The following is a 19,625-nucleotide window of genomic DNA, read 5'->3' as shown; positions in this document are numbered from 1 at the left end:
GTGCTGCCATCAGACATTCTATTCAGGAGGTAATCATCTATTAAAGTCACTGTTATTTATTGATTAAGGAGTGTTCTTATCTGAAGGAAGCCTTATATACTACCGTTTAATCAATGGCTTCTTTCTAAGGGTTGAACAAGACCAACCCCAGTTTTGAAATCCCACGCTTTTCCCAAGGACGCTGTAACTTAGCTTCTCTTGGTCTGCTGTGGGCAACAGGGCCAAAACTGTTGTCTTTTAATCCTAAAAGTAGAACCATTCCCGTATTTGTGACTGTTTGTTAAGAAATATTTAAGCGGTAATAATATATCCTGTTGTTGAATGTCCTTTGGCAAATTGTTTCCTAAGATGTAGCTCTCTGGTGTACGTTAGTATTTCTTTTTTTCTCTTTCTCATTGAAAAAGAAACAACAAAATGTTTTAATTGACATTTCTTGGAAATATGTTAATGCAATGCTTATCTAAATACTTATTGTCCCTCTAACAGTTAACCTTTGGACTATGTTTCAAGCTGCTCAAAAACTGGGAGGATATGAAACAGTAAGTGTTTAAGCAACTTAAATGAAATAATTTTGCAATCTAACTTCCCCCCACCCCTTTGACCAAAATGGAGAAACGCAAGAGCAAACCATCATTGACTGCCTTTTCAAATGGCTCTACACTTTTGGGGGTTTATTGGGCCACTTTTGGAAACAGTCCCAATTAGTTCCAGGTTTGGCAAAATTGTAAACTTGTCGTAAAAACTACAAGTGGAAAACATATGTAACTCTCCCCTGTCAGGGAAATTAGTTGGGTCTGTAATTTTTTCCCATGTTGAGAAAGGGCTATTATTGTACAAGCAGCCAAGATTGCATAAAAGAAATTTCCCTTGGCAACATACCTGACATCTGTTCATGTCTAATATGGGAAATGTACTAAAGGCTTTCAAAAGTAATCAGTATTGGCCATTAAGGAATAGAATGCAGCAGAATCTCCTCTCATTCTAGGGCAAAGAAGCTTTATTAGACAAGGGTCAGTGCCGCATAAACAGGAAGTTATCAAACTTATTCAGAACAGGCTCTGACACTCTTTATCAGCTAATTCTAACTGACAGGAACGGGTTATTTTTAGCCCTCAGGAAAATTTGATGGCCACGGATTTTTACAGCCTGTATTTTGAAGCAATAAAATGTTAAAGCAACAAACTCAGATTAAAATCTTGAAACAAGAAGAAAGAGCTGCATTAATGTAGCACACAGAGATGACATCTGTAATAAAATCAATTGACATAGGAAGATGTCGTCATTGGAAATATTTTCTCCTTCACACGTGATCAGATTAAGTCGTGCAGTTTCTTCTGCAATTGAATACGAAATTATTTATTCTTTTCTTACGAAGTAACCTGGGATATCTCTGTATCGTAGTAAAATGACAGTAAGAGACACAAAGTCAAGAAAATGAAATTCATTTTAGCTCAAATGTAATAGCTAGTGTTTCTTGCCAGAGAGAGCATATTGTTCCACAAACTAATATAATGGTTTGATGTCAGGGGCTTGGGATGGGAAAAGATGGCAAGCATTACGTGATTCAGATCATTTGGTATTTACTATAGAGATATCTGCTATGAATTCTGACTAAAAATTCTTTGATGTAGGCAAATATGCATTTAAAATGTTTTTTTAACATTAAATGTTTATTTAATATGTGGGCTATATGTATGTATGTTTATAAGGAAATATAATACTCATGTGAACACATAAAATGTGCATTTCGTAGACATGAATTTTCTTAAAGTATTTGTTTTATCAAGGGCCCTATGTAAAAATAAATAATGTAATTTTTCACTTGGTTGGATCTGTTGATAGGACAGGGAGATTGACTCCTTGCCACCATGAGGTTCTGCAAAATCTTGAGCTAATTATAGCTTTTGTCCATGTGAAAAAGATGGTAACTTATTTAGGGTTAGTCTCATAAATTTAGGAGTCAACTCCATAATCTAGACTTTTAAGTCTAACTTTTAATGTTAAGAATAGAAATACACATTTTTATGAACTGTGACTGCAGATAAGTTACATGATATTGCACAATATTATGAAATGTCTTTTTAAACCCAGGAACTTTTTGTTATTCACTGTTAGAGAGAGTGCCAGCAAATTTCACAGAATCAATTTGTCCTGCTTCCATATCTTCTGTATCTTCACAAGGATTTTTTTTTCATGCACCAGCAAGTTGGTGTAGAATATACGGAAGAAACTTCTGATAAGTTTCAGGGCATTTGCGGTACTCTTTGAACAAATAGTATTTACTCTTGTTGAATGAATGACCACACAATCAGCAAATTGCCTGACCACATATTTATGGAGTATCTTACATATATAAGGCGTTGTGTTGGACACTCTGGGAGATGCCAAAATATCTAGGCTAGTGGTTCCAGTCACTGGAATCTGCCAGGGGAGGCTGTAATGATAATAATAAGACAAGGTGGGAAAAGATCAGTGCCCTGTTCAGCTAAAGTACTTCCTCATTTAGAGATGAAGGAAAGAAAACTTATGGCTCTAATGACATTTGAGCAGAATTTTGGAGAATGGATGGAATTTAGACATGGAAAGACCATGGTCTTCCAAGAAGAGAAAACCAAATGGGGAAATAAAATGTGGAGGTAGTTGGGCATAGAGAATTTTAGTAACTTAAAGTAGAGTGACTAGGTAGCTGGGACAAATGGCCATGAAAGGGAGTCCAGGGAGAAGGATGGAGCCAAGTGAGGAAAGACCTTGGGTGCTAGGCCCTGGAGTTACTCAGTAGGCAGCAGGGGATAGGGGGACGTGTGGAAGATTGATAACAAGCTAAGTGTTGTGCTTTGCCACTTATTCTGCCATCACTGTGTGTGTAGGTGGAGGGAAGTAGAGAGAGGCTGGGATGAGGGAATATAGAAAACCAGATTGGCATCTGCCTTCCATCTGGTTATGAGTTTCATGTCTCTTCAGCCAAACCACAAGAGGAGGGGTGACCTCTGGGATTGCCCTTTTCTTCCTTCCCTTTCCGCTCACCCTTCAACTCCCTCCTTGTTCATTGAGTCCCTGCCGTTCTTCACAACACCCCACATTTTTCATCTTATCTCAGGGAATGAATCTACATAGCCGTCTTACTATAAAATCTACATCTAGGCCATAAACTGGATGAAGCCAATTGGTGGGATTTTTCCTTCCTTCCTTCCTCCCTCTCTCCCTCTGCCCGTCCCTTCCCCTCTCTCTCCCCCCTCCCTCCCTTCTTTTTCTTTTAAATGCCTCATACTACCTGTTGGCACTGTAGGCACTGAAGTTTGCCAATCCCATTCTACATTTAAGCTTTTGAACCTCCTAAGTACAGAATCTGTTTTTCTCTTGTTATATTTTGACTAATAAAACTGTGAGATGTTCAGTGGGGATTCAGTTTTGAAGTCAGTCCAGGAGATATATGAATAATATCCAAAGTCTGACGACTTCATTTGTCATCAGAGTGTTACTGGAGGACACTTATCTGTGAGATTATCTGATATCAGAAGCAAGTGTAGACTTGTCATTTAGAGCTCAAAAGAGATCTTAGAATCTTCTAGATCGGGGTTCCCAAAGGCTACTCAGGAACTGGGCCTCCGATTTTCAATGGGGAACTTTAAAGTATAAATAGTTGCCTAGGCCTCCACACTGAGATATTAACTCTGGGCTGGGGTGGGGTGGGGTCTAGACCTGAGAACTTGAGAACCCTTTTTTAAGCTGCCCAGGTGGATGTTAATTCAAAGCTAATGGTAACAATGATTATTAACACTTAGCCTACTGGCCCTCGTGGCTATTAGTTTCAAAATGTGACCCCCATCTAAGTCAAGTATTAAAGATTAGAAAGTTATCTTTATGCTATTACTAAATAAACATGCCAGAATATTAACATTTCTTTGGCTCAAAAGCAGCACAAAGTTTCCAATGAGTATTTTTCCGTTTGGTAAAATGATTATCTAAATTAGGACTCAATAAGCTATTTTCGTTTTGAATGAGGAAAAATGTAGCACCCATTTTTTGCAAATTGGCCTTTGTGCAGAAAAAGATCCTTGCCCTGCTCTAAATGAAGAAACTGAGGCGCAAGGAGATGAAATGAGTTGCATGGGGGGGGGTGGTCATCATGATGTTCTTCAAATTCTGACTTGCTGAGAATTTTGGGCACAATTGTTTCAACCTCCATAGCATCACTGGAAGAGATTCATAAATGATCATTCTTTATGCCTTCCATTCCCAGGAGTCTCTTATGTATCTGGAATGCTTTCTACATATTTTCAGTGACATTTTGGAAAAAGGATCTAATAACCTGCCTTCATTAGTAGCATCTTTCAGTCAGTTCTTTGTACCTATCGTGAGCCTTACCAGATATACTAACTACTAACTGAGATTTTATCTGATTCTTGAGAAAAATGTGTGAACTTAGGAGATAGGTCAAGAAGTCTGGATGATGTAAATATTCAGTAATAGTAAAAAATTGCAAGTTTAAAATTTGTAGATGTATCTCTTCTGCTGTTAACTTGTGATTGGATAAAGACATCTCTCTGGAATTCCTTCTGGTTATAAAAAGAGGCCATCTTAATTGGCTTGTTTTTGTTTGTGGTTATAAACTATTCCAAACCTTCTGGTTTGAATTGCGAATTATGGATTATTTCATTTCAGTCCTTCACAACCCTCAAATTGAATTAAAAAAAAAAAAAAAGAGGAGCCAAAGTTTTATTTTAAGCCTTTGTAGCATTCGGCTAATGGCTATATTCAGTTCTTTGGTCTCCTCTGCCTTTGCTATAAATGTATATTGTGTCTCTGCATCCTTAGGTTTAGAGATTATTAATGTACTGAATGGATTTGATTTCCTAAAAACAATATCTTGGCATTTTGATTGGTTGGCAATGAGGACTCTTCTTTTATAGTCATATATCCAACTTGTCCTTCCAAACATTTTAGAGCATGGGTTACCTACAGTTGAAGAGGCAGAACTGGATAAAGCTTTGCTGATGAGCTCAAGAGGCCTTCACTTCAGTGTCTGGTGAAGCAATTAAAGCTTGCAGAGTAGCTTGGGGTATTACCAGGAATGCAGCGTGTTGAGAGTGGTTTGCTAAAGTGATTTCCATTTGGCTAACCATTTGATGGTGAGCCAAAGGCAATATTTGGAGAGAAGGTAGAGTAGGGAAATGGGTCTTGAGTAAATCTTATCCTAGAGGCAGAGGACCATGCAAGTGGTACCTTCTAAGAATGTCAGCTAGCATCCCCGTCTCGCCCCGCCAGTGAGACAGGACCATTATTTCTCATCTGGAAGAAGAAGTCACTTGTCTTCATGCTGGAAGGATTAGGCTTTGACATCAGATTCTGGCTTTGACATCATCTCAAGACATCCTCCGAATCAACCCTAGTTCTCTGGACAGACAAAGCCTCTTGCTTAATTCAAAATTCTCGAGGCCAAAGATGATGTCATGTAGTTTTGAAAGGCTCCAGTTCCTGGAGTACTACCAGGAAAAAAAAGTCATCTTCCTTGAATTCAGTTCGCCCTCAAGGTGTCCTGAGAAAGAGGCTGTTTCTCAGAGCCGCCCGGGCAACACTGCTTGCAGGCAAACTCTCCTTTGACTTCATATTTCCTCCACATTCTTAGGCCATGGAAGCACTAAAGTCCTAAAAGATTTTTGGTGACTCTTTCCTCACCAGGCCACAAAAATTCCAAGATTATTTCATCCCTGTAACCTCAAAGATAGAGAAGTCAAGGCTCCAAGACCAGGTCTTGGGTTAAAATAGTTTTCCAATGTTTTTTTTAAGTGACAGGATATTTTTATCAAACAAAATTGTGGAAGGGACAGATTCTTCTCCTACTCACTGGACCTGTTTTCTTGACAGGGGTGGGCATTGTGGAGAACTAGTTTCAGACCACATTTAAAACACCTCCTGAGTTCTAAAGAGCAGTTTGAAAACCACTATATTTATAAGCAATGAAAACTTAATGAACATAATAGATATAGAGTGCTTTTCACAGTTTGTTGGGTCTTACCCACACTAGGGAAAGAAGTAACTGTCAAGTGTCTTCAAAGTAAGATTAAGTCTCACACACACCTAGATTGGTTTATTTTACTTGGGTGTGGTCTGCTTAGTTTTTCATCTTTCTTTACGGTTAATTTTATGGGGTTATGCTTCCTGCTAAATTATGAACCCTTGAAAGCAGTAACATCTCTTTCTTTTCATGGTATCTCCCCACCTTCAACCCTCCATCCTCCCACCTTCCACCTCCATGCCTCTGTACGTGGCACGGTGCCCTACAATGGCAAGCAGTAGAAGATGGGTTGATAGGTCCTATCAACAAAGTGAGGACCTTGAAGGAGATGACTGGAGAAGCACAATCCGAGAGAAATAACTGCTTAGATGAATTTGGCCATTCTTTTCAGTAAACAAAGAGCCAGAAGTTCTTTGTATCCTTAAAAATCTAAAATAACAGAAGGTCAGGTGAAACATGAAAAGAACTAGGAGGCCTGAGGCTTAATGAGAGAATTGGTCAAACTGACCCCACGGCTAGATCAAACTTTCCCGCTGAATGGGGTCAGGGGCTAGATACCAAGAGACAGACATCAGTTCTGCCTCAGATGGGGGTTTAAAGTTAACACTCATCCAGAGACGACATTGGACAACGGAATTAAAACCCTCAGCAAATGCATAATTAGGCACGAGGAAAGCATATTGGTACAGAAAGCAGATTTATGTGGGTGGGAGCACGATGCCCAGTAGCTGGGCCAGAAGGGATTCTCATGTCTTTCCTCTCTCCTTAGGGCTCTGAGACCCATTGTAGGTTTGGACAATGGGAGGATTTAGACATTTCTTGCTTTAGAGCCTATGGTCAACATTTGAATTAAAAACGCATCTGGGCACAAAAAATAGAGATGTGTACCCAGGAGAACTGTGTACTTAAAAGCATTTAGCAGTTGGAAAGAGCACATTTTATGACTTTCCTGTGGAAAGAAAATATCTCAAAATGGCCTGATTCATCCAGGCTGGCCAGTGAAAGCTCGGTAAACAGAGAGACGACTTCCTTGAAGGCCCAGCCCTTGTCTTTGCTCCAGATGAACCCTCACTGGTAAAAACTGTATTTAAACACTAGAACCTGCTAGCAGGCTGGCTAGGGGGCTAACACAGACCCCTAGCCAATTGCACGTGGGTTATTAACACCGAGTGGTATGCTTGATGCTGGCTTCTTGCTGCCACAGTTTCAATTCTAGTGTGAGGAAGATTTTTTTTTTCCTTTTGAGAATGCATTATTTATTCTCAAAGAAGTTTTGTCATTTCTGTGATAGGCAAGTGTTGAATAGGGCATTCCTGAGTCTAGATGATAGGTTGTGGGAGGGGACATGGTCAGTTTCCACACATTAAATAGCCCTCAGCAGTGGTCTCTTGTTCATTACGTTTTTCACAATCTGTATTATTTTGATTATATAGTTGGTCACTTGTTTAGTTTTGGTGTCCCCCACTAGGATGCAGCCATGGTGGGTGTTGGGTGTGGTTTTCAGTGTTGTATCCCAGCTGCTAGCACAGTACCCAACAAAGGGAGATGTTCAATAAATGTTTGGTGAATGAATGGATGAGTGCATGGATGGATTCCGACATAATTGGGACTTATCCATGACTCCGTGGTGCACATAATACAGAACCTTTGTTCTAACTAGAGACACAAGTGGTCAGGGTGGAAGGAACTGTAGCTTTACTTGGTACTTTGAGAGAGTAAAATCTCAGAGTACTATTAACCTAACTCACCCCCTTAGATTCTTGCTGCCTTCTTAGCTATGCTATTACCCCACTCGTGAGAGGCCCAAAGCTCAAAGTTGAGAACTTGTAGCAGGAGCTGTGATTCTCACAGTCATCTGCCTCATTTGGAGCAAAAGGCCCCCTGAGCTCTTATCACCCTGCTACACGCATGGGCTATTCATCAGGTCATTCTGATGTGGAGGCTGCCTTGGTGTAGTGGGAAAAAGTCTGCTCTTGGGTCCATAAGACAGTGGTATGAGTCCTGGCATTGCCATTCTGCTGCTGTGTGTCCTTGGGCAAGTCATGCAACCTCTCTGAGTCTCACTTCCTTCATCTGTGAAAGAGATTTCTATAATCTGCCTCACGGGCTGATGGGAGGATTAAATGATATCATGGATGTGAAAATTCTTTATAAAATATGAAATACAGCGCACCTGAGAGATAGAAGAATGGTGGTTTCTTCTGGAGTGATTGCAGGGCTATACATAGGCTGTTTTCTAGCTCTGCTGGGCTCCCCACACACCTCCATTCGAGAGAGGGGAATAGGGAGGCGTGTTTCTAGGGGCCTCAGTATTCTAGGGGCTTTGAGGAATAACGTAGACCCTTGAGAGGGGATCCTGCTGCTTCTTCCTTGATACATGGGTCTCAAATAGATCAGCCTGAAATCGCATGATTGAAAAGGTTAGAGGGAGATTGTAATTAAATATAAAATAATTACCAAAATAGGTATTTTTAGTGTTTTGAAAGGGGCTTGAAACCATTTATTATCATCTAAACCGAGCTATAAATAAAGGAGGATTTTATTTTTAGTTAGACCTGCTAGTGGATGTCAGAGGTGGTTCTGTCTGATAAGACAAATTGGTTCAAGAATGCTTCATGGGAAATTGAACAATGGGAAACTCACACTGTCTCCAGGTCCTACTTGGGCCAGTTGAGAAGGGTTTATGGAAATGAAGGGGTTCTTTTTATTTGAAAAGGAAAAGGTACCATTTACCCTGTAATATTTAACACCCTTCCCCCTCCTCCTTAGATTATAACTCCAGAGCCCCTGGTTCCAAGTTGAGATTTTTTCCCCGGGTTGTTGCCTTTAGTCCCTAAGTGAACTCCGCTGGCAGCTCTGCGGGTATTTTTCAAAAGAAGCCTGCAGCTCTGATTGTATTAAATACCACTGGCACCTTTGCCACGCCCTGCCCCCTGAACATTCCAATAAGAGAGTTTTCCTGTAACCCTGTTTAGAAACATTCACAAGGACCTCAGAACTTGTTCTGTTTTCCTAGTTTCAAGGAAACACTAGACTTGCTCGGATGCAGTAAATGACGTGGTTTCCCCAAATTAATCATTTGCCAGATCATGCATCTGTTATTTTGTAAAATCTTAATTTACGTACCAAAATAAAATTAAAGAAAAAAAATAAAACAAGACCACAGTGTGCTGTTCAGTATATTGCAAGCTCTTTGCTTTTATGCACTCAACTCAATAATATACATAGCTTGCATTTTAACTTTGGGATATGTTAGTTTGCATAGGATTTGATCGATATCCCATTTTCCTGACTTAAGTGAATAAAAATAAACAGCTTTCAACATATACAGTTTCAGATTTTGGTTTTGTTTTGGTGGGTAGAGGAGCTGGCCTAAAAATATACCCTGAGATGGCTATAAATTCCATAACTAATTTGATCAGTTTAATTACTTGTCCAGTAATTTTATTTAGTTTTTAAAGTAGTCAATGCATCACATAGTTCAAAAATCAGAAGATACCAAAGCAGGTTTGGGGAAATGTCTCTCTCTTACCTATGTACTCAGCCACTTGTTTCCACACGCCTCAAGCAACCAATGTTTATTCTGACTCATTTAAACTGATACTCTAAGATATATTTTACCTAAAATCTTATTTTATTTTGATGCTTCATCACATGAGAGAAAGGAACAAAGTATGAATTTGGGACCTTGGGGGCAAATAACGCCATGAATATCCAGGGAGATGCCTTAGTGAAAATGCACTAAGGGTGACAAAATATAGAGCCAAAAGCAGAAATCCATTCTTATTGTAAAGAAAAGCGTTGAAAGTGAGATCTCACTATAAAATCGTTAAGTCTCCCCATATACTCGTTTGGACTTTTCTGTTTCTGGGTTTCCAGAACACTGTTCTCTTCTGACTGTTGCATATGTATTGAATCCTGGCACTGTGAATCTCTTATGATGCCAGATTGAATTTCTCATTGCTGCTTTTTCAGATAACAGCCCGCCGTCAATGGAAACATATTTATGATGAATTAGGCGGTAATCCTGGGAGCACCAGTGCTGCCACTTGCACCCGCAGACATTATGAAAGGTAAGAAACCCTTTCTTAGAAAGTCCTTGCTTCATTAAAAGTGCGTTAATTGGAAGAAGCTATTTGGTCAAGGATAAGACAAGAGGAAGTCTAAAGGACCTTTTAGGAAACACTAAATATCCCTCTGGCATTTTGTTTTGCATACCACCTGGTGATTTTTAGGGGACATGGCTTTCTCTGGTTACAGGGGCTAAAATTAGATGTTCTTTTGGTTTGGTTTTATCCTATGAACACCTGCCTGACAATACTTTTTTTTTCCCCACAAGCATGGATTACTCAATGTTTTCTCTGTAGTTTCATTTACTATGAGAACCTTCAGCTTCTGGAAAACATAGGTCTGCAGTGTTACTCTCAGGTTGTCATGTAACTGTGTTAACATTGAAATGCATTTATGTTGAGTGAATTAATATTGAAAAGTAATCATTTCTTTAATAAGAAAATGGGCCCCAGCTAAGATCCCTTGTTTTTTCCCATCTTGATATTTTTCTTCTACAGCTATGCTTTTGACCCAGGAAATCCTTTCTGGCCAAGTTGTGTGAGTTAGTTTTCTAACAATTTCAGTTTCTTTCAGGAAGGTGATGATAATGCAAACAACAAGCAATGCCAAATTAGCCTGTTATGAAGGTTGTATCCATAGGAATATTTCCCCTTTGCCTTAGGACTCTGTGACCCACCACACTGAAGAGCAGTTAGCAAGTTCATGCATTATCCTTGTTGTGTGCTTCAAGCCCGCACTTAATTTGTTTAGGTCATACCAACTTTCTTATCCCTGGTATTTCCCTGCTGAAGTGTTGACTGACTCAGCTCCCTGGTCTCAAATTCAGAGCTTGTGAGATCCAAGGAGAGGTGTATGTATGTGTGTGTATCTATGTGTGTTTTAATAATGGCCATGAATGGAATGAAGTCAAGACACAGTCAGCTGAACAAACAGGCCAGTTAGCTTGCTCGTTTGAAAGGTAAAACACAACTGCTAGATTTGATGGTTGCTCTTCACATAGTCAGTTACCATTCCACCTTCAACCCAGATGCTTAACACCCGCCTTTGGATCATACAAATGCATCTTTGGATAATGTCATTAACACATCAACTCTTGGTCATATTTCTTTTGAGTTCAATTGTATTTTTATCTGTATTGCATTTAACACAGAGCCTGTTTTAGGATGGCTATTCAACGAAACTTAGAATGTTTTCCTAGGTATAATCATAGTAAACTGAGTTGAGTTTAGCACCCCATGAAACATTCCCACAAAATATTCCCAAGAGATTGCCTTACTTGACAGTGTTATAATCCAGAAGCATATTTAAAAATTGGTAATAGGAATTCAAATTATTACTCTTTGTAGCATTGTTTTCAATGTAGTGCCTGAATTTTGTAAAACCTGAGTGTTATTGCTCTCATATTTAATACAAAAGCCCACATTCTCACTGTACATAACAGGGACACCACTGAAGTCCTAGTACAAAATAGCATTCGTATCTCAGGTGAATGTTCTGTAAATAGCATCTAAGGTACCATAGTTGACCTGTTTTTAACTTATGAGTCAAGGCTTTAATCAGAACACTTTCATTAGAAACACTGTCTCTACTTTCATATGGCTTCTATTGTGATAGTGAACCTTCCTTACCTGCATGTGCAAATGTCCCCAGCACATGAACCATCCAACCAAAAGGACCAGATACAATTAAAATTCAGAAAAGGAATGTATCTCAGCTGTTAGCTGGCTCACCTAGTTAAAGAATGAAGAATTAATCAAACATATTACAAAGCATCACATGGTCAAAAACAAATAGAGAAGATTTGAGATAGAAAAAGGATTAGATCTACTAGTAGTATGTATGTATGCGTGTGTGTGCATGTGCGCATGCATTTGTGTTTAATTTACTTAAGCAGTTGTGTGGATAAAAATAGCCGCAATCTTAAGTGAAATGCCAAGATATATTCTTTTGAAGATTGTGTACTTTGTTTCATGATTTACCTCTTCCTGGACTGGAAAATTCTAGTAGAGATACCTCAAACATTAGCAACTAAGAAACATTGTTAAAGATTTTTTTTTTAATCTCTCTTCTCTCCTCATTCTTGGGAACAGGCCGGATATTTCATAAAGCTTTAGTCTCCCACTGGATTAAATTTTTTGAAAAGCTATGTCACTTACTCTTCCAAATCTAGAATTTGTTTGGTCAGTGTATCAGTCAGGATCTAGTAAGGAAAATAAAAACCACCCTAGGTATTTAACAAAGAGAATTTACTATAGGGAATTGGCTTAAACAAGTGTGCATGTGAAGTACTATGTTAGTATGGAGTAATAACCACAGGTTCCCTAGGGCTCAGGGAACAGAGGAAAAAGGTTAGCTTATCACCACCCAGAAGATTGGAGAGTGGGCCTCACAGAGCTGGTGTTCCCTTCCGGGGAGAGGCACCCGACCGGTGCTGGTACTTCAGGAGCTCAGAGTAGGAGCGTTTCAGAGCTGGGCTCAGACCTGAGGAAGCAGTGCTCCACGGCTGGTGCCAGACCTCAGAGGAAATGCATTGAAACTATTCTGAGATTGTTGAAAGAAGCTAGAGTCTGGAACCAACGGCTGCTGCTAGTTATTGTTGGGTTGGCAATGAAATGAACAGCAAGCAAACAGAAGGAGGTCCCTTCTCCCCTCCCCCCACCTGCTAGGTCCCCATTTGCAGAACCCCAATAGGAAGACAGCTGACAAAAAAGACATGTAATTTACAGAGTCCCAGTCCCAGCATCACCAAGCAGAGCACAGAAGAGTGGATGCAGATAATTGATTTTTTTTCTTAAATCAGACTGTACTTAAAATAATGCCACTCTCACTCATTTGAACCGATCATGATCTCAAAGGAATCGCCCATACTCCTGTGTTCTGTGGTGGGGACAAAAGTCTGGGAACTACTGCTCTGGACGTCTTACTTCTCTTTGATGGTTCTACCAGAGAAGGGCAGAGGACACTCAGATCTTTCCAGAACTTAAACAGTTCTGTTTTGGTCCAAGAAGAGACTGCAGCTCTTGACTACAACTGTGTTTAGTGCTGATGGCAGATTTCAGTCATTCTTGCTACTTTTGGGCTGTGGTAACACAATTTAAATGGTGGTGACTAGATTGGTGAAGGATCGATGTTTTCAAGAAGGCTCAAGGAGTTGAGAAGGGTCAGGGTGTTATAGGCAAATATCTAGTCTGGAGATACCTTTGGAATGTTTTAAAGCCTTCCAAAGCAGATCAGAATCATCGGAGTTCCTCCTCTGCTGCCAGATCATCCAGGCTCTTGTTCTTTTCACTCTAGTGTAGACCAGCTCCTTTTCCTATCCCTACCACCAGCTTTGCTTTCCTAGAACGTGAAGAAGACATGAGTGATCTACTATGCACTATCCGCTGATTTATTTTTCATGCAATATGGTTCATGTTTCCAGTAAATGTTTTCATTTTCCAACAAGAAAAAAGTAGCCAGTTCCTCAGTAAATGTTACTTGTATATTAGTTGGGCACTTTGGTTTATTAATGAGTGTAATAATGAAAGTGCAGGTTGTTGAAAAGAATCAATGGGTGTTTTTATTTAAGGCATAGCAGAAATGGTACAATGCCTGTGAATGCATCATTGTCGTTAAAGGCCTGACTCGTCCAAACTTGCCTCTGATTGGTTTAAATCAAATAGGTCCAAGCACTTCATAAAAATGTCTTTGTCAGCCTGGTTTTGCTTCCAAGCCTATTCATCTCTGTCAGTTTTTAATATTAGTACCAGGCTCCTGGCCATAGTCCATTAGTACTGTACTTAATTGCTCATGTTACAGATGATCACCAATATAAAAAGCATTAATGTTTCCCCATCACGAGACTCTTGCTATGTAGATGTCTCAAACTCAGCCAAGCTTATGAAGTGTGGTTATTCTGGACATTTCTTGCTCAGGATTTATAGATAAAGTTACTATAGATTATAATGCAAAAAAAAAAATGTCTACCTCCTCCTGGGAAGGACCCTTCGAGGTGGAACATTTGCTTTCTTGTCCAGCTCTTTATTCAAGGTGTCCCAAATTGCTTTTTTTTTTAATCAGTAAAGGAACAAAAAGGAAAATGGTTACTGTCATGGAATTCTCTTCACTTGACTTTCTGGAATAGTAATTCACTTTAAAGGCTCTGTTTTCACATGCAGATTTGTTTTCTTTTTTAAAAAAATGTTTTTTAAGCACATGCAAGGGGAAAAAAATCTTTACACAGAATACCAGATTACTGGTTTTAATTTTCCGGAATAAATTACATGGTCTGTTTCTGTGGAGCACATGAAGTTGTTATTAGGGATTTAAAAAGGAGCATTAAGGCAAAAGTACTTTATGATGTGCTTTTCTGAGTATTTAGAAAATAAATCTCATAAACAAATATATGTGTTTGGGGGGGAAGGAATGAGCAATTACGCTTCATCTTCTTGCATACTTGATACCCAGTTTCAAATTCTAACCTTTGCTTCTCCCTGAAGCGTTCCTTGGGCAGGCCTGTCATGCCGCACCCTGAGGCGGCTTTCTTTGCAGTGACTTGGGGTGAGCCGTACCCAGGCCAGAGGCATTGGGCAGAACCCCGAGTGACAGTCAGCTGGAGCTTTGGCCCTTTTCCTCTGAAGGGGGAAGGCAAGGTGTGGGAGGTTCATGTTTTGAGTACAGTAAGTATGTGCTTTAAGATAAATGCCAAAAATGTATCAGGTTCTCAGGAACTCAGCTAATCGTATTGTGGGTAAAAGCCAAGGGGAAGTAAGGTGAATTACAGTTCTGTTCATGTCCAGGACACGATTTGGGGTATTCTTGCTCATTTTGACGCCCTTGAAGTTAATCAATGCAAAATTCAGAAAATCACAGGCAAGATCTCAGCATTCTAAATTTGAAAGATTCCTTAGCAATCCTCCGGACCGGTGCTACTCAAATGAGCTTTTCTGACCCATCTGTGAACTGTTTGTTCCTAGCCCCCGATGAGCAAAGCACAGCAACCTCGAGTAAGCATTGATACACTTACACAGCAATTTGCCAGAATAATTGTATGTCTGTCCGATCTAATAAAACATTGAGGCTTGTATTTTGTATGCCTTTTTAAAAACCTCATTTTTCTAGTAATTCATTTTTATGGCCTTTTACAAAAATATTAGCAGGCAACAGATGGGAAATTTAGAAAACTAGTCCTTCTCCCCAGGTCACTGGAGAAGCACTGCCCCACACCAGTGGTCACAAATGCAGATGTTTATGGGGCAGGTAGAACAGATGAGCACAGGTGGCCAGGCAGGAAGGTGGGAAACTGGCACACACCGCCCGGCCAGAGAGGACCTGCGGGATCAGCCAACGCTGTAGCGTTAGGCAGATGCAGTCTCTGTGCTTCCAGACCTTCCGTGTGTTCAAGATAATTTTTATGTGAAATCACCTGACTTACAAATATTGGCTCCCATATTTCTGAAAATATTTTACGTAAGCTAAACTAAACATGCCTGCGGGCAAAATGTAGCCTACAGGCTGCCAAGTTCCGTGAGGACTATTTTTGGCACTGGGCTAATCCAGGCTCTGCTTAAACGCCCTGCAGTGGGAAAGCAAGGAAGAAGCGCTACTGTTGAAGGCACTCTTCATCTAAACCCTCTTCCACATGCCAAGCAAAATGCCATCTGTGGCTTCCCACGGACTCTACTTTGCCTTTCAGGCTGACTCGTTCTATGTTCTCCCTTTTCCCGGTGATGGGCCTCCATATGCTTGGTAAAGCTCCTCTCTCACTTCAAGTCTTCCTATTCTGTTCAGCCAAGCCTCAGAGCACGATTTATGGACTTTCACCAGCTTAGCTTGCTCTTGTGTAGGTGCCTCCCATTTGTGTCACTCAGGATAGCAAAAGCTATTCCAGATGTGGCATCTAGTACTTGGGATGTGGGCAGTGTCAGTCCCTCAGCATAGCTTATGGTTACATTTGAAATTGGTAAGAAGCCGTCTTCTAGTGGCCAGTTCTTTTTCTTTTTTTGTTTTTTGTGTTTTTTTTGTGAGGAAGATCAGCCCTGAGCTAACACCTGATGCCAATCCTCCTCTTTTTTTTTGTTCTGAGGAAGATTGGCCCTGAGCTAACATCCGTGCCCATCTTCCTCTACTTTATATGGGACACTGCCACAGCGTGGCTCAACAAGCAGTGCATCGGTGCGTGCCGGGATCCGAACTGGCGAACCCCGGGCCGCAGCAGCGGAGCACGCGCACTTAACCGCTTGCGCCACCGGGCCAGCCCCAGTTCTTTTTCTTGAGTAGGATACATTTGCCATTTGATTGACTGCCTTTTTCCTTTGCTGCTGCCCCCAAGAGCCAATTGTTGTTTTTGAACATCTACCATGTGCAAAGCACTCTCAGGGATATTGTAAATGTAGGAACCAAAGAGTTTAGAATAGGGCTGGCAAACAATGAAGAGGTGCCCATGCTACCATATTCACGGCAGAGATTGCATGGGGAACATGATGCTGCTTCCCATGAACCCAGGCTCAGCCTTGGAATTCTCAATATAGCACCCCCGGGCACTACTACCAACCCGTTAGACCTGGGAGGTGCTGTGATCCTTGGGTTAACTAACTTACCATATGATCCAACTCATAGTCCATACTTACGTGAAAGAGAGTTAAATATTTAAGTCTGTCAAAACCTTAGATAAGTAAGTAATAGATACAAGTAATAAGTCCAACAAAGATCAAAGAAAGAAGAGAGAATTTCCAACTGGAATGAGCAAAGTCTTCCAGGAGGATCTAGAATTTGAACCGGATCATAAAGAGGTTAGGTTAGAACTTGATACATCCTCATACGTTGCTTAAATAATTCCATTGTAGAATTCAAGAACAGTAAAGAAACTATTTTTTAGGACAAGGACCATGTGGTATTGCTTTCCTTGAGACTTCCCAGTGCACCCAGTACAGCGTCATGAATATATCAAGGACTCAGGAATTAGGAGTTGAACAAATTAAATTAATTCCAAACAAAAAGGACAGTTTCCTCTAGGGAATGTGTGCAAAGAGGTAGGGAATGAGGTAGTAGAAGGGGCTATCAGAAGAGTCCAAAGGCTGAATTTCCAAATTGGAGACACCAAAGGCAGGTGTTGTAGTTTATCCTCTCGGTGTCTATTAATTCTCTTGCCTTGAGGTCCAATGGGTAGACCGTGCCCCATCCTCACCCATGGTGGAGTTGACCAATCTATGGACTTGCATCTCCTTTATAAATACCATCTTGGTATTCGGGGCCCTGGTCAGTTGGCGCTCTGTTGGTAACACCTGTGCAACACTGCCACCCAGGCACTCTCATCTTCCTTTTCCCTCAAAGCCACAGAAGGCCTCCTGGCCCTTATCAACAACCGACAGCCCAGGAAATGTCACACAACGTGCTGAGTTTCAGGCAGGCTGAGGCTATGCTGCTCTTCTTCCGTCTATACTACACCGTTCTTACAAGGATCTGAATCAGGTAGATGTAAGCACCCTACACCTGGAGTAGCTGCTTCTTATCATCAGTAAAGAATTTCTCCCTAAAGGAGAGTCAGGTAATTTCATAAGCAAGAGCCTCCCTCCGTATCACTCAGCATGTCTAAAACGCTCTGATAACTTTCCAATGCCTGGATATTTCAAGAAACTTTTAAAAAGGAAAACAAAACCCCAGCCAGGCCCTGGAGTAGAAAAACTGGTTTCTGTTTAAAAAAAATAAACAGCAGCCTTTGAAAAATCTCTATTTAAAAATTCTTAAATTTGCCTGTAAATGCAAGTTGTAATTAATAGAAGTTGGAGTTTATACTGTTGATGTAAAAACACCCTCAGGCGCAAACTAATCAAATGTGTATGTCATGCTGTAAACTACAGCAAGTTCTTTGTTTGACCCAAAAAAAGCTTGCCAAACAGCAGTTTTTCTTTGTCTAGCTCCTTTATTGTCTCATTTTTGCCTTCAGTCTACCTTCACCCCCTTTGAACCTAGCTATAGTATTTAAGAAACTTTGCAGGTTCCATGTTTTATTGATAGTTTTCATCAAGCATGAATTTAAATTTGAGAATAGATTAGATGTCTTAGCCCCTTTTCTTTTTGATAAATAACAAGAGGTTTCTACTTATGATTTTCTGTCCTCAGGGCTTTATCATTAAGATTAAATAACTGTACTCTCAAGCATGCCACTGCACAAACATCTTTTCAATTATGTGAGTAACAGATGCCTTCACAAAGGAACTATTGAAAATTCAGAAAGCATGTTTCCAAAAAAGTAAGGGAAAAAAAGTATCAGATGACAGAAGAATCTAATTGTTTACCATTAAAATATATCCTTTACTCTTCCACTGAAAACCTCTTGGAACATTTTGTTTTTGTACAAGTTATTACAAAGTTTGATCAAAATAATAAATGTTTGGGGAACTGTTGAACATTCCAGAAGCTCTGGAACCCATGGTATCTTACATGCACGGGACTTAAATACAAGAGTCGTTTGCCTGTTGTTACATGTGGACACTGCCTGCCTTCATTTGTGAGGCACATACATGTTGCAAACACTGTAATTATATTTGTCTGTTATTCTTGAAATAGTGTTCATCTGCCCTTGAAATGGATCCACACAACTTCATTCTGAGTTGGTTGTTGTTTAATCATTGAGAGGAATAATTGCTGCCATCTTGGCTGGCTGGCTTTGTGGAGACTAGGTGCTGTTTATGGTCCATGCCCTCTGTTGTGAGCATGTATTTTACTCCTTGGGGCATACAGTCAGTCTTTCTTAAATCCATTCCATCTTTCTTCATTGTGGTCTTCATTTGAAAGACATGGGGCCAACATCAATCTAGCCCCCCTTGGAAGTGGCAAGGAGGCATCATGGAGGCAAATTCCCCATGGAGCTCTCAGTCTAGCTGGGGAGACCATGGGAACCTCAGACTTGGTAAGATTAAGTGCTACGGGCTGGAATTCATGGAAGATATGGTTCTTAAGCTTCTCTTACCATCCAGCATCAAGTTGAGCCTGATCCAATTAGGGTTACTACCTTTTGGAGAACATTGACATGATTATCCTGGCATATTGTAAAAGTAGTCGTGTGCCCAGTGCCCAAGCCATAGGACTGCTTCTGTTGTAATGGGTTGACCTTTTGTGGAATGGCCATGTGTGTATTCTATAGGTGTGTTGCTCCTGAGGAAAGGAGAATGCTCACGCTGATGTCTTAGACAGTTGCCTCAGGAGCTTGGAATTCCCTTAACCCAGGGGTGATCATTTCAGTGTCTCCCCAGTGTTGGTGCTTCTTAGACAATGTATGAAGATGCACAGCTACCTTGCTGAGATAAAAGCAGCATGGAGAGGAGGCAGATCTGTGTTTGAACTCAAATTTTGGCCCTTGCTAGCTGCATGCCTTTGACTGGTCATTTAATTATTTTACTCTGAACCTCAGTTTCCTCATCCATAAAATGAGGATAAAATAACATACCTGTGTATATTTCTTTTTGTAATTGTTGAAGTCAAGGCATACAAAGTGCCTGGAATTCATAGGAATTTAATACATGGCAGCTGCTATTAACATTGTAATGCCTAATCAATA

At 40.3% G+C, this 19,625-nt stretch overlaps 1 protein-coding gene across 2 annotated transcripts in view; it reads left to right on the top strand.

The window, feature by feature from the left end:
* Nucleotides 1-19,625, top strand: part of ARID5B (AT-rich interaction domain 5B) — a 174,320-nt gene that overhangs the window by 138,855 nt on the left and 15,840 nt on the right. For both annotated transcript variants that reach the window (XM_058543375.1, XM_058543377.1), the window contains 2 exons: nt 487-539; nt 9,992-10,089. In XM_058543375.1, the coding sequence (XP_058399358.1) occupies nt 487-539; nt 9,992-10,089 (151 nt within the window). The remainder of the gene's footprint in view (nt 1-486; nt 540-9,991; nt 10,090-19,625) is intronic.

This window comes from Diceros bicornis, chromosome 6 (assembly GCF_020826845.1).
Source record: "Diceros bicornis minor isolate mBicDic1 chromosome 6, mDicBic1.mat.cur, whole genome shotgun sequence".
Taxonomy (NCBI): domain Eukaryota; kingdom Metazoa; phylum Chordata; class Mammalia; order Perissodactyla; family Rhinocerotidae; genus Diceros; species Diceros bicornis.
The sequence above is the reverse complement of the archived record's forward strand: the minus strand, read 5'-3'. Positions and strand labels throughout refer to the sequence as shown.